This window comes from Corvus cornix, chromosome 1 (assembly GCF_000738735.6).
Source record: "Corvus cornix cornix isolate S_Up_H32 chromosome 1, ASM73873v5, whole genome shotgun sequence".
Classification (NCBI taxonomy): Eukaryota; Metazoa; Chordata; class Aves; order Passeriformes; family Corvidae; genus Corvus; species Corvus cornix.
Genome location: NC_046332.1, coordinates 37301884 through 37326995, shown reverse-complemented (window position 1 = coordinate 37326995; position 25112 = coordinate 37301884). Strand labels below are relative to the sequence as shown.

The 25112-nt window shown below is 40.7% G+C and overlaps 1 protein-coding gene across 11 annotated transcripts in view; it reads right to left on the bottom strand.

The window, feature by feature from the left end:
* The window catches only part of FAT3 (FAT atypical cadherin 3), a 402929-nt gene that overhangs the window by 27877 nt on the left and 349940 nt on the right, over positions 1 to 25112 (bottom strand). For all 11 annotated transcript variants that reach the window (XM_039563113.1, XM_039563130.1, XM_039563138.1 and 8 more), the window contains 7 exons: positions 24309 to 24523; positions 23413 to 23550; positions 20620 to 20763; positions 19870 to 20067; positions 16466 to 17264; positions 8604 to 8738; positions 7426 to 7583 (listed from right to left, as the gene is read on the bottom strand). In XM_039563113.1, coding sequence (XP_039419047.1) covers positions 7426 to 7583; positions 8604 to 8738; positions 16466 to 17264; positions 19870 to 20067; positions 20620 to 20763; positions 23413 to 23550; positions 24309 to 24523 — 1787 coding nt within the window. The remainder of the gene's footprint in view (positions 1 to 7425; positions 7584 to 8603; positions 8739 to 16465; positions 17265 to 19869; positions 20068 to 20619; positions 20764 to 23412; positions 23551 to 24308; positions 24524 to 25112) is intronic.

The following is a 25112-nucleotide window of genomic DNA, read 5'->3' as shown; positions in this document are numbered from 1 at the left end:
CACGTGACACTAAAATAGCAAAAAACTGTGCCTTTATCATCAGCAAAAAAAATATAAAGTGGAAAATATCAGCTTACTTTGAATTTGCCCAAAGCCAACTACTGCAGGAAAACTGAAAATATAGAAAATCGTATGGGTGCAGAACACAGGCAAAACCTGGGATAATTATATGTTTTATTGAACAGGATATGGACTTGAGGACCCTTATTCTGCTCTTGAACAGCTGTGTCTTTCTCAGCAAGTCCAAGAGCTTTGATTCTGCTCCCAGTGGTTGACGTCACCAAAAGGACAGTCAGGGCACAGGATCACCTCTCAGTGTTTGAGAGGCTTGTGGCGAAGTCAATGGTCACGCTTTCAGCTGGTGATGTTAGGCACTCTGCTCATGCAAACATCCTGCGCTTCTGTAACCTTTAAGAGCATCTCAATGAGGTGTGGAGTTGTCCCTAAACATCCTAAGTTCAGCTTCTCTAATTACAACAGTAAGATACTGGTTGACCAAAAGTCAGTTATTTCCCAAAGATGCTACACAACCTGCTCTGTGTATACCTCATAGATGACATAAGATGGGTCTTACTTTCCTTTCTTTCCTTGTATTTATGCTGAGCTCATGGACTTAGAGAGTTTGTAGGGGATTTCTCACTCTCCCTCCTGTCCCTCACCCATCCCAAGTCCTCACAAAGGGAAAATCTGTGCTACTCTGCCGGTGCAGGCAAAGTGAGGGAATAGGTAGGAAGCGCTGCTTTCCTCATTAGCGTTTTACCCAAAGATTTTAGGTTTCTCTAACAGATGGCAAATAAGTTTAAAACGGCTGACAAGGTTGGAAATAACTTCTTATGACACATTAATTGGATTCAAGTTCTCTGAAAGCTCTTGCAAGTATTTTACCTTTATGTCATGCTCTAGGAAGCTCTAGGAAGTATTTATTTCTGCAAATCCCATTTCAAGACAGTTCTGTCACATTATTTATCCCCCTGAAAAGTTCAGATGCTGTGTCATTTTTCATCCATCCAGGCAGCTCACATTGTCCTCTCACTGGTGTATCTGTTACAGAGTCTGACTGCTCCCCCCAGTGAGAGCAGAGTTGCCACAGCTGTCAATGCAAGAGCCCCACAGAGCTTTGGTGGCCTGCTGAACCGGCATGGTGAATGCAGATGTGAGGACGCTGCAGTGCGTCCATCTGCCTTTGGCCATTTTTGGCCATTTCTAGCATGAATAGTCTTGTTAGCTGGAGACCTCCCTTGGCATGTGACTGCGTGCTCAAACTCTTTCTCAGCCAGGCTCCCTGCTGTGGCTTGAAGGTAAATGGGAAACTCTTAATCTACAGGAGCAGACTGTGCTGTCGTGTCATTATCAGCATTTTATGTCCTTGGAGGCTGACAAAACTACCTGGAGAAAAGCTAAGAGTAAAATCTTGAGATGGGTAGATCCCTGGATTTCCTCCTCCTTTGCAAATGCTTGGTTTCTTGACTGGCTGAATCTGAACTGGACCTCAAGCCAAGACACACTGGGCAATCAGGGTATAAACCACACCCCTCCTCTGCTCGGCAATTGCTTGGCAGTGAGGACACAGAGGTGCTAAGCATGGGGCAAGCTCCCTGTAGATTCCATCTGCCCACTTAGTCTGCATGGTATGAAGGGCTGTAGAGGAATGAATACACATGTAGAAGGAGCCAAGGGAAGGAGCTAGAATTAGCCCCTGCTATGAACAACTGGCTGTTCTGAAGTCCCTGATCTGTAGGCTGTAATGAAACTGAGAAGAAATCAGATCTATGACTGCAAATACATGCTTAAGGGATGGATGTTGCTTGGTACTCCCACAGCTCAATCAAATAAGGCTAATGGATGTATAGAATAATGAATCTGGATCATTTTTCACTAAAAAACATTTTCTTACAGGAATCAAAACTCAGCCGTAAACAGTTTCTGCAGATTGAAATTGGGTCTGTTAAAGCATACTCTCAGAAGGAATCCTGGTAAACAAGATGCCCTGATAAGCAGAGAATTTTTTCTCTCCAGAGATGGAGCAATAGTTTCTTTCCCCCATGTGCAACAAAATAGTCCAAAAACCCTGAAGGTGCTGCTCAGAAAGTGTGGTCTGTCTCACCAGGAATACAAATCAAACAGAAAAATGCATGCCAACATATTACACTTTGAAAAACAGCCATCATTGTATAAGCAGATAACTCGCTGCTTACTCAAAAGGCTTTTTCCTATGGAAACTCTTCTACTGATTGTGTATAATATACATATACCTCCCCTATGACTACTTATGCCCTGAAGGACCTACGGCCTGCATGTCTATTACTCTTACTCACAGAACATGTTTTTCCAATTATCTTTATAAATACAACACCACATTTGAGCACCTGGGATAAATATTACACCATTTGTATACAGGAAACTATGATCTAAAAGATTTGCCATTAAAATATGTTTTATACATCTTTCTCATCCACTTTTATTTCTTTTTACCAGCAGATGATCTGACATACACAGTAAATATATATTGTCTGAAGGGTTAAGTTTCCTTCCTGTTATTGAAGAAACACGAGTAACCTCTACCTAGAGTGAAAGATGGAAAGGATGGTCTGATGCTTACAGTACTAGCCTAAGACATGACAGATCTGCATGGGAATCCACACCCTGCAACATTCTTCCTCTGAGATCTCAAGCAAGCCATTAGTTTCAGGTCTCCAGCAGTAAAAGAAGGGTAACGTCATTTCCCTACCTCACACCACTGCTTTATGGATACATGCATTAAAGACTGTGTGACATGCCCAGCTACCCCTAGCAATGGGACCATGAAAGTACTTTCATTAATCAGATGGTCACAGTCCTGCTGTAGAGGGGCTGGGAGGAAATATTCATCCCCCTATGGACCTCCAGGAGGAGTAGGATGAATAGGAAGAACTGGCAAGGAGTAGATGCTGCAAAGGGCTCCACTCTTTACTACTTAGCAGCTAGACTGGCCGGGCAGGGAGGAGAAGGTTCTTCCACTTAACAGGTAAAATTGCTGTCCCCACTCCTAAGAGCAGAGAATTCAACCATCATTCAGCAATTAATCCCTGGTGTTCCTGTGATTCCTTGTAACCACTGAGATGTCAGGGTCACTGCTCAATCCTCAGAGAGGGTTTTTTGATTATAGCCTGGACCTCGGTACCAAGAAAAGCTGAACTTCAAGCTAACTTAGGGACATTCAAGCAAAAAGTATGGACCTCCAATGAATATCCAGGCTCTTGTCCAGGCTCAGCAGTTACCCAGACATTAACCTCAGTGGGATGATGGCTGGTCTAGTTGAGAGTCAGTAGCATCAGACTGTCAGTCCAGCACTGAATGTGTGGCATTGCTTTTTTTATTCATCTCTGTAGTGCAACACAGCAGAGAGCCTGAGTTATTCCATCTCACAGCAGAGACATGCAAACTGTGCAACCCCTCACCAGTGCAGCCCATGGCATCAGCAGAGACCCTCTGCACCATGAAAGCAGAGAGACACTGCTTCATCCTAGCTGGGCAGAAAATTCCCACAAAGCTTCCACTTCCCAGAGTTTTCTAGGCTCAGTTATAACAATGACAGGGAGGTTAATGTAAACTTAAGCATATATGCCACAGGATTTCTCACCTGTAGAGAAGTAAAAAGAACAGAGAAGACTCCAAAAGCTGATGCAATCTGCTACATTTCAACAATTTCATTCAGTGAGCAGAATGGAGCCAAACACACACTGTAAATTATATTAGAGTATTAGTCTGGCTAAGATGTTTGGCTAACATCCATATTTGTGTATCAACACAGGTAATAAAATGATCAAATGGTTCTTCTGAGACCACCTCCAGCTCGCACAGTCCATCTGCAGTCAAACACCATGGATACAGCATGCTGCCTCCTAATCTATCTGGGGAAATATTTCGTTAGCTGAATTGCATTTCACGTCCGTTTGTGTAAAATGGTGTATTTAATTAAAATATTACTTGTTTCAACTACAGCCACAACTGGGATAATATCCAAGCTTCAGTCCTATCCAGCATAAGCCATGCAGCAGTAATGCATTAAAATGTATAATACATACTTCACTAAACCACACAAAGTTTCACATTAAGTGCGTGGACAGAAGAACATATGCCTGCCTTTTACCATTTAGCAGTTGTATTTATGGCATGCTGGGAAAGTCTTTCTTTGCCTATCTTTAATCCTTAAAATTTCACAAAACAAGATGAATCTCCATTATATTCCTTGGAGGAAAAAAAAAATTTGAATTCTCTTCTGCAATAGCCTTGTAATGCTTTAAGTGGTTAAATCTTACTTTTCCCAGTTGGCTGCTACATAGGTAAAAATGAAATGGTGATACTGTTTTTGGGACATGCAATCTTTCCAAAGGAAAAAAAACCAACATTGACCTGCATCTCATTTTGCTCCAATTGTCTTAAAAGCAAGAGTGTGCAGCAAAAAAAAAAAGGCCAACCTCTCAAAATCGATGGATGAGTTGCTTTATTTGAAACAGCTGAATAAAAACCACCCTTATTTTATTATATCAATACAGTGTAGCTGGTAGGCTTGCAGCAAAGTAGTAGACAAGCAGTTTGCTCTGTGGAATTGATTATTCCTCCAGGAAGGACACTGTGTTACGGTTATGAAATAATTCCATCTCTGGAGTTATCATGAATGTATGAGCTCCCAAAATTAAGCTGGTCATTTAAACACCGAAAAGCATATTGCAGCATTAATGTTTAAACAGACTGCAATGGTAGAGACTTGCTTCAAAACAATCAATGCCACTGTATGCCCCAACAGCACAGGTGTTTTTTCTGCCTGTCTTCCCATCAGTTCATAACCTGTGGGTCTAAATTTCTTCTACCTCCGCCTTTATTTGAAGCTCAGTGATGGTGCTGGGCCCTCTGGTGCTAATCCAGCACATACTTAAGTAGATGCTTAAAATTAAGGTATGTGAATAGTTCCAATTGCTTTCAAATACAGGAAGTTAAGCAAGTGATTAAGTGCTTTGCTGGACTGATGCCAGAGTGCTCAAAAGAACACAGGATTTCTTCCTTTATCCTCTATTTGGAAAGCTTCTCCTCATGTTTAATTTAATTGAAAGCAATGCTCAAATGATAACAACTTCACATTTATAGACCTCTAATTAATCTGCTTAATGGCCTCATTTCTGAGCGCCTCCCTACATCCCACCATATGTACCTGGTTAAACGAAAAAAAGGAAACCTTACTTCTGGTTTACTAATGAAAAAAAAGTGTGTTTAGAAAGTCCAAGTGTAACTGACTTGAAAACATCTGAGTCAGGGATCCCCAAAGTGCAGTCCATGAGTCAGCTGCCATCCCTGAAGAGACCTGATAGGGTTGAATCCCTTGAGCATGATGCCATTTGTCTGCCACAGAGCACTTTTGTGAGAACTTAGCCTGATACTCCTGGCTAAAAGACCTTCACAAACTAAACTCTGACAATTCCTGATCTTTAAAGTGCTACCATTTCTTAAAAAACTATGCTGCATGTAATGATTTTGCTTCCTTTAAACCCCATGCATGCAGAAGCCCAGGGCCAGACCCGGGAAAAGGACATACACACTGCAACAACGAATCCTGCCCTACTTAGAAGCTGAGCATGAGGCTTTGAGAAGGTAATTCCCTATGTCCTCCCCTGCTCAATGCATAGGAGAAAGCAGAAGCTTTGCATCCATACACGACCCCGGACCTCACTCATTGGATACATGAGGTAGCAGCCGCATCTGAAGCTCTACTTTCTCTTTCTTTGTTTCTTAGACCTAGGAAGCAAAACAGCTTGACATGGAGGTTGCTCACTGAGATTGGAGTACAATAACCACAGCTCTTGTTGCTGCTCCTTGAAGTATTATTTTTAACTCAGCATCTTTCAAAGCAAAATAATTAGGTGATTATGTGAAGTGGTGACTGAAAACATGATTCCTACCTCACAAGTGAAAACTCAATTCAGGTGATTGCAATGAGGGGTTCTCTTACTGGATTGGTTTTGTTTTGTTTTAATTTGGTTTTGGGGTTTTTATTTATTGGGTTTTCTTTGTGTGTTTGCCTTATTTTTTTTTTTTTTTTTTTTTTTTTGTAGCAACAGTAGTAGCATCAACGTTTCTATTTTGGTGGCAAAATTTCCCTGCTTCAACTGGAGATTTTCACTCAGTTGTCTATGATCTGGATATGCTGTGCTCCTTAATGATGAGAGCTTTATATACAAAACTCTACCAAAATGAATTCTCCTATCACCATTCTAACTCCAATTCAGGCCACCTCTGTATCATCTCCTATTGTTTTCAACTGGCACCTTCCACCAGGGACATTTGTTTTTTTCCTAGGTATTTTTTGAAATTACAAAATTGCAAAAATTACCTACTTACATATGCTAAGAGCAAGCATGATGAAGACTTCAAAGAAGGTCTTCCAACCTGCAGGTTTGGTTGGTTTTTCTTTAAACAAAAAAATATGTTTGAAAGTTCAAACTGCATTTCTACGCATCTCAAAGCAGAGGTTAATTGTCTTGTACAAATCTGAATAATGCCTACAGTTCCTGGTGAATGACAGACAGTACTCTTGCTCATGAAAGAAATACTTCAGTCTATCAGCTGTAAAATTATTTGTTGCCCATTAATAACTCATCTAGCCACTTGAACATTACCTATGCATTCAGCCAAAAGTACCCTAAAGATTGCAAATACAGACACAAAACGCTCTGTGCCATTTCTCCCACTGCTGAATTATAGAACATGGCTGAGTTACAAATGTCAGTGTTTTCATTTTGTACCTTAGAGGCTATAGCAGAAGTACTATATGTGCAGGCTCTTGGATGAGCCTAGTACTCCCTTTCCATCCAGCTTTTATTTGCCATTCCACAGAAACCAAAAAAAAGAATAAAACTGCATGGAGAGCTTATCAATTAAGTATTGATTTGGTATCAATCTCCATTGACCCCATGACTCTCTCAACAAAGAATCTTAATCCACAGAGTGCCGAGATCTTCACATTCAGTAGGAGACATGTTCTAAGCAGTTGGTTCCTGGAATTAAATTGCTAACAGTGAGGGCATATCCTCTAACCACAGACAGGACAGAAGGGAAGAACAGCAATTTCAGCAGGCTTCGTTTTGACTACATAGTCATATAAATGGCCAAATCTTGCATCTCGTGCAGACTGGCTCCTGCACACAGACACACATAATGTGCTTATAATGAACAGCACCCAGTGGGGAATTTTCCAAGTAAAGTACCACTAACAAGCTGCTTTTCTGATTATTGTTGTTGCTGCTGTTGTTGAAATTGTTTTTCCCCGTTAGAATCAGACTTCATCTTCTCAATCTACAGCTGAAATGAGAACAGCATTCCCCAAATCAAGAGCCAAGAGAAAATATAGAATCAAGAAAAACAACTGCAGAAAAGATAAGTTATTTTAATTACCTTCAGAATTATACAGGGATTTGCTCTGGTGTACATTATAATCCCATTGCTTTGCAGGGTTCGCAGACGGAGAGCCAACTTGAATTCCTCTTTCTTGCTATTTTCAGAAACACGGTATTTAATGTAGCTATTCCCAGCAAAGCTAAGGGAAGTGTGGCCTGAAACAAGACCATTTTGAAAAGACACATGTGCTTTTAGTGATACATGAAGTAACTCCTCAACTGTTAAATAATTGAAGAATTTGTAAAGGTAATGAGAACGACTAGGAAGAAATAAATAAACCCCATCTTTGATGAGAGAAAAAAAGCTGTCATCTACTGCAGAGTATTTCTGCATTTCCTTTTTTTAACTATTTTTCAGGGCACAGAGGAAAGTTCTATTTCTCCATACTTAAACATAAAAAACAAAGAGGTTTCTCCAAGTATTCAGCATATTTCAGCTTATACACTCCTGGAGGCACCAGTCTTCCCTCACTGGTAACAGAGAGAGTCAAAAATGACCACACCTGTACATAAGGCAGTTGAGTTATGGGTGTAAAATTACATGTGGGCAGATGTCAGCCAAACCCTTACAGTGAGTTCCCTGCAACCAGTGCCCAGGACCACAGTCCAGTATCTGCTGTGCTTTCATCAGACAAACAGCACAAATCCTCTGTCCTGCAGCCTGGGATTCCCTGAAGTCAACAGAAAGCACTACTTCACTGGCCATCCACCTGGCTCTTCATATCCCAGGGAAGAACACAGATACAGAGAACTAACAAATGTCCTCAAACTTTCTTTTTGGGATAGTGTAGTGTTTTCATTAATAAAGGTTGGAATTTTGGTAATCTAAATAATAAGCAGAGGAATTAATTACAGAGCTTTGCCCATGGCAGGAAAACATCTGGCATAACATTCTCTAGGAGAAATCCTGTTTTCTCAGCAGCCTGTTTTACTGACCTGGTATTCAAGCAAGCCAGTGGGAATTTCCAAACAGAAACTGGATCAGAGTCTACATACAGCCCCATAGCTATAAAGACAAGTATTTACAGGGCTTATAAACAGACACACCAAGTGCCCGTGCTGAGATGGGTTAAGCAGTGCATTTTCTGTTGACTTCACTGGCACCTCTGCCTACAAAATGAGAATGGCAGCACTTTATTGTCCAAGTATATCCCCCTTTATGGCTGTGACATGCACCTGAACATTCGCCAAGCTTTCCTGGTGGGCACTGGCAGATGAACGGTCTCCGGTTGGCTTCATACCCCACACACTGCATGTCCCCTGGACATGGCTTCTCCAGGCAGGGATCGTTGGACCCTGGGCAGAGTCCTCCTGCAATAAGGTAAAATACTGTCAGGGATCCACAGTGTAAAGCATGATCTGCTGCAATAAAAGACTAATGAAAGACCATTATTGATCGCACACTTCAGTACTGGAAAAAAAACCAAACAAAAATAATAATACAATAATAATAACAACAATATTAATTTTATACTGTTATTAACAATAACGGTAATATTTTTAATAAAAATAATAATTGTTAATAATAATAACAACAAAAAAGCCCCAACAAACCTTCACAGAAAGGAACAGCTTTTGGACAAGTACACAGCAGAACTGCAATCGTTCTTTTTCAAAGACTGCCCTTAGCCCCATGAGAACATACTATAAAAACGAACTATTATGAGCAGTAACTGGTTTATAATCGGTATTATAACTCTCAGGCCATTTATTTTCCCACAAAGCTTCCTGCACAGGGGCTTTAGAGATATGAGGAAAAAAAAATCCCTTGAAGCTATGCACTCCTTTTGCCCCAGCACATCCACAAGAAGATAAGTTAAGGAGGTAGAAATGGTCACAGCACCAAGCCTGCCAGAGTTCAAGAAGCATTTGGATAATGCTCTCAGGCACATGGTGGGATTCTTGGTGGTCCTGTGCAGGGCCAGAAGTTGGACTTCGATGATCCTTGTGGGTCCCTTCCAGCTCAGGATATTCTATGATTCTAAGCCATGCCTGGGCTACAGTGTGACACCCAGACTTTTCAACATCATGCTACACAGGACACGCTGCCAGCTTGGTCACACAGCACAGGCAAACTTGCCATTTCCTTATGTTACTCCTGACATTTCTGAGATCTCACATCCTATCCAGCTTGCCCAGGCTACCAAAACCTGCCATCCTTTCTTCTAATCTGCAGGGACAGAACTATACTGACTTTTAAATTTGCTTAAAATACTTGAGTGACACAATTATATGTACATTTTTCAAAACCACCTAAATTCTTTACATCTATCAAACTGAGCATGCCAAGGACTTACTTTAAAGCCTGCCATGTTAAAAGAATTTTTTGCATTTTGGGGGGTTTGGCTAAAAATTCTATATAACTTCTAAAAGTTATATAGAAAGTTAAAATCTGTTTCGATTGCCCTAAACTTAAAAAGATTTGCACACACTGTCTATAATAATACAAAACACGATAAAACTACTGCTGCTTAATATATGAATTTTCAGCAAATGTGACTTCCACAACAGCTAGCCTCTTCTTGGTTGCAATAAAGTACTTGGGAGATGCAGGGTCAGTTTCTACATTTGGGCATTTGTGTATGGCTGGAATGAAAGTAGACTTCAAGCGCAGGAAAAAAAGGCACTCCTGCCCTTGCTTTTGTTGATTTGCAGCTGCAGCATGAGTGGAGGGAAAGACAATAGCTGGAAATGTACAGACACCTCTTCTTTTGTTTATCAAGTTAATTTATTTAAGACATGCAGGTAATCAATTTAATGATCAAAAGCACCTTCCTACCCATCACTTTCTGAATATTGGCAGCTCTTGTATATTTCAGGATCTATGCTGGAGGATCCTTACCATATTCAAAAACTGGTTTATTTTTGAGCACGTTGTTTTATTTACAGTTTATAAAGGAAAGAACCTGTCATGGAGTACATCTCCGAAAGTAATGAAATCTTATTGCCTTCACACTTTTGTACAAGCCAAGCAGGGCTCATAGTAAGCATAGCTGAAATTACCTGACACTGTAAGTATTTTCAGCGAAAAGAAAAATTACTACTGTAGCTTTCAAAGTGGACATGGACTGACTACAAATATGGCAATTACTGTAAATGTCTTCCTTGATGTACAGCACAGTCAATTTAATGTTTAACATCCTCCCCTCCTTTATCAAACATTTGTTTGAGAGGTCTATGCAGTGAAAGATTTACAGTACTGCCTGTAGCACTGTTAGAAAATGATGCATGGCAATCTTTATTAATCACATTAGTAGGTAACATTAACAGGAATAACAGCTGCAATACACAGCTACACTTTCAGCCTTATAGAATCAAGAAACAAATGTCATTTAACAGGGTTCTGCACTACAGAATTATATTCTATTTAAATGTAAGATCTGTAGAATTTAACAGAGAATATAATGTTTTCTACACTTTGATTTCTTTGTTTAAGAATAAAACTCCACATTTCTAAGAATTCAATGGTAAATAACAATTATTTCTGAAATTGTAACAGGTTGTTAAAAATTCTGCAGGCTGCTTTGTATTTTCACCTTGGTTGTTCTAGCTACTTTAACTCACTCTTATGTGACAAATACACAGCATTCTGGTGTCTGCAGAGTATATATCTTCTTTGAACAAACTTGAACCTTTTGTGAGGCTGCAATTCAAGTGAGCCTCTGTGCAGCTGACAGACATACCATTTGGACTAAAGCCCCACAGCTCATGAGAGCGCAGCAGAAAGAGGCACTGAGATTTCCAAACGTGGCTCTGCAAATTTTCACATCCCCTAGCCTATGACTGTACCTTTGACATGAAGCAATAAAGGAGCAGCTTACTTTGTTATCCATCTCTGCCAGGTTTTTTATCTGATTCAAACTCTGATTTGTACTTTAGAGCCATCCTTCCACATTCAAAAAGTAGATGGAAAAGATCTAATGTACTCAGTGCAACTGTGGAGATAACTGTTTATCCTGAACGGCCAAGAATAGTCCTTTTGGTAAACTACAAGAAAACCAACTCTTTATTCATCCTGCTGCAGCAGGATTTCATAGCTGTCACAAAACTTTAAAATATCCAGACTTGGGAGAAGTGCTTTATGCCTGTCTGTATGGTTATAAGTACATAAGCTACAAATCTGCATTATTGCATTGCCCCAGCTAACACGCATTTTCAGGCTGATTTCACAACTATGTGGAGCAAAATTGTAAAATTGTTCAAGGTTACGTTGTCCACATCAAAGATTTACAGCCTGAGTTTAAATAAAATTATTCTAATGTTGCATTTCCACTCCAAAGAGCAGTCTATTTTCCATCCAGTAAAAGGTTCAAGAAGTATTGGTTTGAATTATCTTTTTCTTCTAGGCAGGTCCAGACAATCCACAGCATTCTACTGAAACTCACATTAGTATTAATAAAACTGTTCTCTACAAGGTATCACAGAAACACACGAGCTAGCATCAACCAGTGCGTGGCAGCAAAAGGTGGGATAGACCCACTTGATTTTGACAGATCATCTTCAGTTTAATTCTCTAAAAGAAGATAAAAGTATTTCAATCTTTTAACCAATATACAGAGGAAGAAAACACTGTTCCATTGCAAGATGAGAGATTTATTTAATTCCTATTCCTTCAAAAAAGGAGCACTCATAGGATTGTAAATATATTTTGAAAATTGAGTGCTTCAACAGTTTTAACTTAAGCCTTGTGGTATTAGGTAGTTTTCTATCAGCCCATTCTTCTGAATCTGTATGAGTATTAAAAAGACTCTGTTTCTCTCACTTGTAGAAGAAAGCTTGAAAGGAGGGAGATTCCTGAAGGCCAGAGTTGTAGGAAGCTTGTAAAGCAAACCCCAAATTGCTACTTCAAATAATAATTAGTTTACTAGGGAGAGAAGACTGGCAACTCATGATCTGCAATCTGGTTTAATTTTTGGAGCACAGTGACCAGGTATTGTAGACAGTGATTATTCCATGCATGTCAGTGCAGACACTATGGAATTGTTTCTGCACAAGCCAGCAATAGGTTTCAGTAGGCTCAGGTGCCCCTGGAGAACTTTGTGTCACACTGCACTTCCCAGTGAAACAGATTCTCTCTGAGTTTTAGAATAACAAAACATTTGAACTCTTTCATGCACTCCTTGATCCCAGCTTCCATTAGGGCTCCTTAAGTGATAGACAGCAATTCCCACTTACCCTGGTTCCACAGTCATGCCCCCACTTCATGCTTCAGCTCTCCCACATTTTATATGAGCTTGTGCATTCTCAGCATGGGCTTTACTACTGGAGATAGTCACAGTGAGAAAACCTTCCTTAGACAAGTGTGACATCAAACAGACTACGGCCAGATCTAACAAAGTTATATGCAGTTCTTTGTTCCCAAACACACACCTTTTTCGTCAGTTTTCCAGGAGAATTCCAGGCTCATTAATATGTATGTGTGTGCTTCCTGAAAATGGGAAGAGCAGTGCTGTACACATAAGAACTGGGTTACTGATGCCCAGTCCACCCAAGACTCTTCTGGATGCAGTGTGTGCTCTGTGGAGCTGAGGCCAAAAACCATCTCTGAAGAATAGGTCCTATATTAATAGCAGATCCTCACAGTCTATGATTTCCTTTTGTCAGAGCATCCACAAAATACTAGAACGGGCTTCATAAAGTTTGAATTATCTTGTTTCATGAGAAAGTGGTCCAAGACTGCTATTCTCTTGATTAAATAACATGGATGTGTCTGCACTTTCGCTGAACACTCCTGGGTCTATTAGAAAAATTCTTTCAAACTATTAGGCCAGAACCATATTAAACACTTGAAATGGAATTCATCTCCTCTAACTTTAGGGCATGATTCATCTGACTGATTTTAGACATCTAGGGAGAGATGTATCACATTATTAAAAAATACCTCATTCTTCCCACTATCTGCAAATAGGGCCTGGAGTGACCAGCACAGATGCAGATATATGCCCATATTTGTCAAGATTATTTCAATCCAGCCTTCTCCCATGAACATATTAATGTAACACCACTTTTTTAAGATTGTAATGCAGAACAACTCCACAGCAAAGTAGTCCCAACAAAACCTGCTGTGTCCCTGCACCTTTGTCTCAACACAAAAGAATTACTCTGCATCATGAAAAAAATATGGAATAGATTTTTGCCTCAGAAAAATGAGAATGCCATGAGAACTATTTTACAGGAATATACTTATTCCATTCCTCCTACTTTTATTTCCCCCAGCACTGACAGATCTTTGCATACCCTGTGCCATGTGACGGGAGATTGGTAACTGCATAGCCCCTATGATCATGCTGACACAAACCCCAGTTTGTGACAATATTTTTCATACAAACACAAACAGATGAACCAAAAATCTAAGGAGACAGTCTGTTATTGGAAAACTCTTTAGTTCAATTTTATTGATCTAAAAGCTGATTAATGCACGTGAACTTTTGAACTTATCCTTCCAGAGCTGAGCTGCTGAACCTCCGAAGTTCACCCACTGCCTACTTTACAGTCTCCCTGCATTTTCACATTAGATATCTCTGTTTGCTCACAAAGGTAATCTAGGTAAGTTATGCACAGCTGGCATGCATAAATTGTGCATATCTGTGACATCTGCCAGTGGGAAAAACACTCCAAGTATGATACATATTTCAAGAATGAGTGAATTAGTTCAAACTCAAGCTTTCTGGCCATAATTGAATCAGATCTCTGGAAACATGCAATATTTTAATGGCTTTTTCATAATTCAAGCTATTAATATTTACTGGATGTGGAACTCTCTTAGCAACAAAGGAAGTATAATACTTTTATTACACTACTAATATCTAGCTAATGCTGTCTCATTAAACGAGCCTAAATAAATTTGTACACTTTTTCCTGACTTGCCGCATTTGTGCATTCATTTACAAGAACTACTGATCTAAGAAGTATTTGCATTTTTCTAACTCTTTTACTCTAGTCTTTAGCTTTCATGAAAGCCAAACTACCCATACATTCTCTAACTAATATACTCTCACCAGTCTTATGTGAGAAAACACACTGTGTTTACCTAAATACCAAGGTATCTTCTGTGGCTCCTTTAATTAAAAACAGTAGAAGATGATGAAGCATTAACCAACGAGGAGAAGATCCAAAGCATGAATTTTTGCTTCCCACCAAGGTGTCTTATTTCCATGCAAATAACAGGCACCAAGGTGTTCACCTCTTTGGCAGCTATACCTAACTCCGCAGCTCTGGACATTTTTTTACTACAGGTTGGATGGCAGGCTGGCTGTGCTTAACCTCACCCCAAATCATGTGGATCCCCCTTGGGAAATCAGCACATAGTGGCTCTAACGGAAGCAGTGGGAATGCCTTCAGCTTTTCAGCAGGACCAGGACAAGCTGCCTGTTGCAAACATTCCCACACAGCAGTCTTCAAGGCCATGATAAATGGCCCAGAGGCTGGGGACCACAGCCGCGCTCAGAACCACACTGCCTTTCCAGCAGCCTGTCATCCATTTTGAAGATTGACTGGTACATGACAGAAAAATTTGGAAATCACTCTCCCAGCTGAATTTCTGTGCTTCCACTGCAAACTTGCTGTGCCAGGACAGCTGCTGGGTCAGAACTGTACTGCATTGCAAAGTCCCCTTTTTTGGAGTTAAACTAAGGGATTATGAGGCACAGGGAATAATACATCATTATTGACTTTAATAGGTAGTGAAATGAAATGATAAACAGTGAAAATTTTGGCTGCCAAAAACCCAATTTCTGACTGTGAGGACTATCCCCATGGAGATGAAGATTTGTGATTTCTTGATACAAAAGTGAGACTAAGCTATAACTTAGAGAATATAAAGAAGTTTTGCAGACAGTATTCCTGCACTGACTCCTGGACCTGGCTGAAGGATATTGCAGCATTGTCTCTTTTAAACCTGTGAAAATCCTTTATTTCAGAGCCTTTCATGTGTAACAAAATGCTGACTTTTGTTGTAATAGATATGTCTATTTGAAACTTATAGCACTATTACATAAAAAGTGGCCAGATAGTCTGCTCTTGAATGTACCTCAGATAGAGAACCATGGTATTTTTTACAGAATTGAGCTTCTACGGCATTATTATCCATGTGCTGCAGGAAAAAAAAAAGATTTCTGGTTAAGTTTTATGCAATTTATGCCTGTTTTCATCCCCATTGAGGTCAGTGGTAAAACATGAAGCCCTGCTGACTGCTGCAGAAACAAAGGTTGGTTATTGAGGGATATGGCTGCTGAATTCTTGTACTGCTCTGTGTGTGTGTGCATGTGTGCTTAAGATGAGGGAGACTTAGATGTACAGATTTTACAGTAGCTTTTTTCTCTGCTCTTATATGAAGTGGAATGAGGAGCAAATAGCCTGGCAAACAAAAGAAATAGAGCCAGTATTATAAATGCCTGAGGTCTTAAAATCCAAGTGCAGAATCATACAGAAGATTGGCTCTCTAGTCTATTTGTCGTATGTTCATGTGAAATCTCTGCCAAAATGTGGAGCAGCCTGAAACCCACCCTACCCCCTACAGTAGCATTAAAGGTCAGGAACAGCACTTGCTAATATAATACTTCATTGGTTTCCATGGTTCTCTGCAACAACAGGACTGGAAAAGGCCTTTCCACCTGCTCGGCTTAGGTCAGAGGTGCTATTCCTTGGAGACTGCTGGTGCATTGCTGCAGACCAGGCTGCTCTGCTGTGGTCACAATCCAGTTTATTCCATCAACTGTTTGGGAAACTACATCCCTCTCTCTCCTCTTCCTTCCTCTCCCACTCCTCCCCCACCCCTGGAAGCTGGCTGATGGCTCTGATTACGGAGCCTCCAGGAAAGCAGTCTTTGTTGTAAAAGGCCAAAGTTCATAAACTTCCATTTACATCAGTAAACACGAACAATTCTTCCCGAGCCTGAGAAATCAATTCCCACAACGCATCAGCCAGTCATGCTTTAGTGGACTGAATTGAAATGCCCCTTCTAATCTGCATAAGAGGAATAAAATGGATCCTATCGCATAATGTGCCATGATGGGAGGGGAAGAGGGAGTAGTACTCACCATTGCACATGCAGCGCACATTCCTGTAGAAGCGGGGACACACAAAACTAATTCGTGCTGTGCTGTAAGTCATCAGGGAATGTGAATCAATAGACAGGCTTTGCTCACAGTGCTGCTCCTGACAATCCAGTCCAGAGCAATTCTTCTCCAGGATAGCAGAAATACGGATCACATTTTCCAAGTGTCTCCTCGCATTGGTAAGCTTCTGAATCAAATAGGCAGGCTTATAGAAACCACCGCTGTGCATCTGAACAGCAAACAGCATGTCAAGCTGGCTGCTGCCCGCCACCGGCTGAATGCTGATGATGTGGAGGCTGTCCTGCTTCTGGGAGAGCACCGCGTTGCGCAGGGTGCGCCGGAACCCGTGCATGTGCAGACCCACGAAGTCTTCTGGAGAAACGTTCTCAAAGCGGATGGTCACCGTGTTCTGCAGCATTTCTTGTAGCAGCTGCTCAACGTGGACCACAACATCGATGGGCACCTGGAACCGACCATCGCTGACAGAGACATTCAGGACGTACTTGCCGTTATCCAGCCCTCCAAGAGCAATGATCTTCCCGTCATGGCTGTTGACCTTGAACAAACTTTTCTGCTCTGATTTCAGCATGTATGTGAGGACATCATACACATCCTGATCTGTGGCATGAATTTTCCCAATGACTCCCCCAGGAAAATCATCTTCCATGGTGACAATGAAAATCTCCAGTGGAATGGCAGTCGGTTTGTGAATGCTCTCTTCAATAACCCTCACCTGTATGTAGGTGTGGGAAACCTGCTGAGGCTTCCCAGAGTCCTTTGCCTAATGTAATTTAGAAAAAATAAAAAAATAAATCAAAAAAAACCCCACACATAGAACGCAGCCTACAACCTTAACTTCTTGCTATGTATATTCTCATAGCATCAGTAGTTCTGAAAAGAAATTCTCAAAAGAATTTCTCAAATGCATTTGCAAAATACATGTGTAAAGAAGTGTCTCAGCCATTTCTAGAGGTGGAACTTACAAGCTCTTTAGGGGAAGCACAGATCTCTAAGTGGATTGCAGAGAGAAATGTGTCAGTAGAATGTCTCATTACTCAAACTGAAATCTTCCCAGGATCCCACAGCTATCACTTGTCATCTTCACAACAGAGAATATACCAACAATGTGGTATATTCCGCACTGAACAGAGTTTGGGCTCACTTCTACCCTGGAAAAGAGCCTGAAATACCAGCTTTCTGCATTGCTTGGTGTGCTGCAAAGCACTCCAGACTGTTAGCTTGTGTGGATGTTAGGGAGTTCAGCATTTTTCTACAGCATTTTGTACTTCCTTACCTGAAGCAATCAAGAAACATGCTTGACATAAATGAAATTTATCATCCTCCAAAAATGAAACAGGTGCTTGTGCTGTTACTAATGACAAAATACGAGAGCAGAACTGCACTTGGACAGATGACTGTATGACCCAGAGCAGCTATTATAGCATCATTTGCACTTTTTTCATAGAGAGCAAAAGAGCAAGTATGACAAAAAACCCAAGGCCATCTTGACAGAAAGGTGTGCAAACTTGAATCAGTGTCCTTTTCTACAATAAGAAAAATGTTTTATTGTAGCCCCTATTAAGATATACTGCTCCACACATTTATTTGCTCCAGAGAATAACAGAAGACTAAACTGCCACTGGGAAGAGATGTAGCACATGTTCAAAGATCTTTGTATTTGGACATGGGGTGCAAAATTTACAAGCTGAAGAAAAAAATGGCAAGATGACAACAGTAATATGGATATTACTAGGCATAGATTAGTAATTCTAAGACACTCTTAAATTCATTCATCTTCACTCCTAAAAGAGCTGGGTGGAATATTTAAAAATATATATATTTTATATATTTTTATATATATATATACAGACAGATACCCATGTACATGCCGAAGAGATTACGTCTCATTTCACTTTCCATTTTAACATTACTTCTTAATAAACCTAATACAGAGGTTATGTACATGCCGAAGAGATTACGTCTCATTTCACTTTCTAGTTTAACATTAATTCTTAATAAACCTAATACAGAGGTTATATAGTAGGATAGAGTGGATAGTGGAAAGAGATACAGTGGAAATATAGTGAAAAAGAGAAAGGAGCACTCTGGCACATATAGATGGAAAGAAACTATTCTATGGTCTATATACAACAGGAAACTATAAAATATGTTTCCACTGCAGAAATCCCTGAAGAAAATAATACTGGGAGGAATCATGCCTCCACAATCCAACAGCGTCGTCTTCTGAGCATGTTGGTGCATCTCAGGCATGGTGGTCTGTCTAATATTTCATTGATATGAAATACGTGGATCTCTTAAGCTAGAGGATGCTGCTAAAATTTAACTCTCATGCCCAGTTTTGGCTACACGAAAACTCTGGCTAGCAAATTACCCTGAAAGCAGGGTATTTTATGATTAAGGCATGGTAAGAAAGAAAAGGTGATGATTTTTTATTTTCCTACAGGGCTAAAAAAATAGGTTTCAAGGATATTAAATGGCAAACTTGTAAAACTTTTGATCTGAACTGTTAATTAGCATCAGACCTTGTATTTTTTGAGTCGTAACCAACAACTGCAACTGAGGATGCTGCTGCTGTGAATGGCATTAAATGTGCTTGTAAAGGAACAGATAGGCTGTGTTTAGAGATATCAACCCCAGCAAAGCAAGTGGAGGAATTTGAGACATAGCTTATGGGACCATGACTCATTTCAGAGAAGAGGTTGATTCCCCAGACTTGCATATTTACTGAACCCTAATACATCTTCTCTGGCAGGCCTGAGAAATGTGGACAAATTACTTTTGGATTTACAGGTTTTGGCAATCAAAATTACCCTGGTTACAAAGCTTCTCAACAATTATTCTAAAGCTAAGTTTGAGCCAGACTTCTATTGCATGTCTTATTTTGACATTCTTTAAAAGCTAAGTTGACCTTGGAAATGCGATTTCATGAATTCTTGGAAGGCTTCCAAAAATTTATGATTAAATTTATGACTTAAAAGCAGAAATGATTTTCCTTCCTAGAACAGTATTTTTCAGTCACTTGTTCTGGGGTGTATTTATATGTATATAATGCATTTTTGCTCATTTTCCTTCCTTAGCTACAGAAAAAAAATGATGAAAATCTTAAACCATAACAGTTGCTGCTCAGAAAATTCATTTCATGCCAAGGAAACTGGAAAGGTGGCTGGCTACCTATTTATATTTATATGAAACCAGGTTTAAGAACATCAAAGAAAATATTCTGTATTGTGCATTTGCAAACTGGAATGTGTGGTATTTACTTGCAGAATCCAGTCCATCAAAACCAACCCATACAGGCAAAGTACAGGTTACCTACCACTAAGAGGTTTTTTTGTTTCAGTGTAGATGTAAAAATGAAGCCTTACCTGCACGCAGAGCACATACTCAGTTGAGACCATGTGCTTGAAGATGACTGCAGACCTCAAAACGCCGTGAGGGTCCAGTGTAAACTCCTCCTCTTCATTGCCAGTGAGGATGGTGAAGGTAAAAGGGGGGCCATTGTGAAAAGAGTCTTTGTCTGTCACTACCAGCTGCAAAATGCTTGTGCCCACTGGTTTATTTTCCTTTACACATATACACAGCGTATAAAGAAAAGGATTAAAATGATACATATTGCAATCAGAAAATACCACATTTTGCTATTGAGAATATTCAACTGAATGCTCTCTGCCCAAGCTAGCATTTCACAAGCTGTGGTTTTTTGACACCGCTTACGCCCCATGGACCAGCGGCAGAGATGAAGGTACCTGCCACACCTCCAGGGCCTGCTGAGCACTGTCTGATACTCTGTCTGATTAGGACTGACTAAAAGTCAAGACTCACAGCCAGGGCAAGGTGTAAAGAAGTGTGAACTTATCCCAGAGCAGACATTTTGAGGTTAGAGTACCTGGTGCAGCAGGGATGAATGTTAAAACGCGTGACAGATGCTGTGGTTAAGGAGCCTCAGCAAACAGAAACTTACCAAAAGACTCAAGAAAGATTTGTTTATACTTTCCTTTAGATAAGATCACTTGATACATGTTTTGCAGATAGATCATCAAGAGGTACTTAACTAAAACCAAATGCCCGTGCATTTTAAAAGTCAGAGAAGTTTTTGATGTGCAGGATAAACTTACTTGAATTACAGCTGTGTAGTTAGCTGGAGTAAACACAGGGCTGTTATCGTTCACATCAGAAATGTCCACATTGACCGTCACAGATGAAGACAAAGGAGGGGTGCCACTATCTCTTGCCTGGACAACTAATGAATAACCAGATATCTGCAAAAAGGTGAAAACACTAAATCATTATGAAGGCAGTCCTAAATTTTAACCCAGCTTCTTTACATTCAATGCACCCCCCTTCCATATTCTAAGGAAGGCTGTTTGGCCTCATTACTTTACAACCCTTAGTATATAACATTATCCTGTTTATCGTGATACTGCACCTCAACTTCTGTTTTATAAGGCTACAATAAACAAAACAGCTTCATTGTATCAAAATAACTGTATCAGATAAAGCAGTCCTGAAATGAAGGGGCAGACAGAAAATAAATGACAGATAATATCTGAACTCAGCTATTAGTACTGTAAGCTTACATTTTCATCTCTCCTAGGTGTCAGCTGCGAAATGTGACCTGATTCTATTTATCTTGCAGTTGGTTTCCAAGACATTATATAAATTGCTTATTAGAGCCAGCGTCAGTTTGACACATACTTTTTCTAACACAGCAATGGAGAGCCAAGAAAAAGTTCACAGGCAGTTGGCTTAAACACACTTGAAAACATTTGGGAGTACGAGGGACAAAAGTCTCTGTAGCAACATAATATTATCCACCATTCTGCAGAAGATAAGTAGGCTTGAGTCTACTTGTTTGCAACAGACACAAACAACTCAGTGCAGTGCAGGCAGTTCAGCGCATCATCCATGGGCCCTCTACACACATATGTGCCCGTGTGTGAGGTGTGAGTTTATGTGACAACTTGCAAAAGCTCTGTCTGTGCACAGTTTATGGATGACAGTTGGATTTTCCGAACTGCATCCTTATGTTGGCTTCCTTAGGTCTTAAAACTGCTTTTTACTGTATATTGCTCCTTGCTCCACAGGGAAAGCTGCTGACATGTCTGCCCCTGAATCCTCCCACAGGGGAGCAAGCAAAGGGCAAAACATGCCAGATACAACACTCTGCTGCACCCTCTCAGTGCAGGGCTGGAAAGGGGAAAAGCAAGGTCCTGCCGAGAGGAACAAGATATTGTTAAAGGGGCTTTTTTTGGAAGGGTGTGGGTGGGAATGAAATCAAATACATTTGAAAAATAACACCTTTTTTGTGGTAGGGAGGAGCTCAGATGGAGCACACAAAATAAGGGGGCTCGTCTGGGATGTGGGACCAATACAAAGCAAAAGAGAATATGTTTTTGGGGGGGTTGTATGGGGGAGATAGACTGTCATTTGGTGGGGTCATAGTGACACTGGAGGGAAGAGGAATCCTGAACTGTGGAAAGTCAAGAAACTTGAGGAAGAGAACTAATCTTTTCTTTTTAACTGTAATTTCCACTGCTAGCTGAAGACAAGACAGAGAGCTTTGTAGAATCTTTCCCATTTTTTTTTTTTGGGTGTTTGCTTTCATTTCAATGAATCCCAGAAAGGCAGATGGCAAAAGTCATGGTCTCTATGTGATTATAGCTCTGGAAATAAGTTTCCTTAAACCACTGAAACCTGGGAGTCAGCACTGCCTTTGGGGATCTACAGCAGATGGGGCATCATAAATAACTTTCCCTGAAGGGGTCAGAATGTGCCAAGGAAGCAAAAAAAAAAAAGACAATATCGCAGCTTATTTTAACTGAGGGAAACTTTGGAAAATGCAGACCTAACACAGCTGGCATTACACTTGCACACGCTTGTGAGGGTGTGTGTGTCTGAATGCAGCCGTACCTGAGTGCACTTCAGAAACTAAAGAAAAGTCGTATTAAGAAACTCAGCCTGTACTTTTATTGCAGCCAATTTGTAACATGTACAGCCATTGTTACTCCCCTGTTCTAGACAGTCTGTGGTGAAGTCATTCTACTACCAAACACAAACAATTTAATCCTGCCTATGTGATAATACAGAAGGGGTTTTTTCCCAATGTTTTAAGAAGCAGGTCTGCTTCCATTAAAGAGCTTCTCCAGCTGAGCCCATATTCTGAAGGCAGCAGTCTGCTTCCCCAGTTTTGTGGGTGCATTGCTGGGAGGCAGGAGGCAGGGATTTCCTTATGTGTAGCCATGGATTTCTGAAGCCGTGTAGCACTCTCCTGCCCTGCTAGTAGCACAGGCAACTGCATTTGTTTGTTTTTTTTTCCCAAAAGCTGCTAATTGCTAGCTATAGAAAAATGGTGATAAATAATCCTGAATGAATAATGGAGTGAGCAAACAAAGCAGCAGAATCTGTTTAATGAAGCACTCTTTCACTTTTGGTACAGCCTGGCTACTTCATAACATCCCCTCCCCAGTGACATGTTTTGCAGAGTGCTAATTAATGGCTGAGGCCTCAGCTCGGTGCTCGGTGCCACAATCTGGAGGATTTTGTAAGCACTCTGTTGCACACACAGCTGCACGTGTGTGCTCGCATGCACAGGGGAGAGCAGGCAGCTCATTAACACAGCAGCAGCTCCCGTCGGCACCATGGGAGAAATCCAGTGCTGCTTCTCTCCCCTGATCTGACCCCAGCTGCTGTGTGGGTGCAGGGTGGGAGTAGCAGCAGAGCAGTTGGCCTGTAGATAGGACTGGGAACAGGGCTAGCATGGAAAGAAGTGGGGAAACATTTGAAAAACCTGTTGGAGAATCTTAGGCTGTAGAGTATAAAAGAAACTTCTTCAACACGAGCTAGCAGCAGAGTGGAGACTGATGCGCATCTGTAACTCATTGCAAGTTAAGAAGTCCCACATGTCTTACCCTTTCTCTATCCAATTTCTTTTTAACCTTCACGAGTCCCAAAACAGGATCAACCGAAAATTCATTGTCTTGATCCCCATTCACTATGGAAAAATGAATCTGGCCATTGGGAGGACTGTCCAGATCTTCTGCTATCAACTTTTTTTGAGAGAAGAATAAAAAATTAGCAAAACAAATATTAAGTGATCTGTATGATACATTAATTGCTCAACACTCCAAAAATTAAATTTCATTTTCCATCAGACCAGTTACACCTGAACTGCACACCTCTACAGCATCAATCCAATAGGGTTTTGTTAGGAGGCTTCGCTTGGGCCTTTTCAAAATTCTAGTCTGAAAACATACAGAATATTTTAATATTCCATCACTTTCTCTCTGGATCCTCAAGTTGCAAGATGAGAAGACTGTGAGGTTTGGGGATGGCACACTGCATGCCAGACTATACAAATACTATGTATTTGGAGCTCTGAGCAACCTGGTGCAGTGAAAGGTGTCCCTGCCCACAGCAGGGCGGTTGGAACTAGATGATCTTTAAGATCTCATCCAACCCTATGACTCTCTGACTATTTCACTGAAAAGTTGAATTCTGCCTTTCTATTAAAACCTGTTTTTTTCTGCTGACTCATGAATTCAACACCTTAAATAGGCCATCGCTCTTTGACAGCATAACAGGGTGTAGCGGGTTCAGGTTGTAAAAAGAAATAGTCAGTACCACTACTACTTTCTTTTGGGGAGAAACTGACAGCAGCTTGAAGAGCAGTAGCAGATGCAGAGTATTGGCTAGAAAATGGTTTGGGGGATTCAAGACATAGAAATGATCATTATTAGCCAGTGCTGCATTTTGTCAGGGGCAGAGGGCTTCATTGCACCTAAATGCCACCCAGGGCCCCACTCACCATGACCACGGAGTCCCCGATGGCTGCATCCTCGCTGATGACGGCGCTGTAGACAGCCTGGCTGAACGTGGGCGCGTTGTCGTTGACGTCCGTCACGTTCACGTTCACCGTCGTAACCGCGCTCAGGGCTGGAGTGCCTCCATCCTTTGCTTCCACTACTAAGTAGAAGTCCTTGCACGATTCGAAATCCAAAGTTTCAAAAATGGAAATCACTCCTTTGAAGCAAAGGAGGGAATGTCAACAGCCAGCAAAAACCAAATCATGCCGCGGAGTAAGGGATTTGACTGTAGTAAACAGTACAGCATGCTATTTATCACCATGGCACACATAACAACACTAACTGCAAGACTGCCCAATCCAATAAAAATGTTTATTCGGTTTCTACTGCTGTCGTTTGATTAAAGAATGATGCCAATTGCACTCTGCAGAAAGGACCTTTACAAGGCATGAAGCAATGAATGGTTCCTCATGAAAATAGCTTCCATTATATGAGTATCATAGATGAAGAAGTGGGAGCCATATCCACCAATTTACCATTTCATTCACAGAGCCTGTGGGAGAACTGGATGCTGACTCTGGAAATCAGCCCTGACAAGTCAACAGAAATTCACTCCCACACAATTAACTTCTCATGAATTAAATACAAATGAATGGGATATGAATACCTTTGAGAAATCAGTTGTCTATCATTTAAGTGATTAAACAGAGACCTCCCCACTCAACTAGGTTTATAAATTTTGTGTTACTTCACCACACAACCAAAATTAAAATTCTCTGTAACTTGATTGACTCCATGCACCCAGA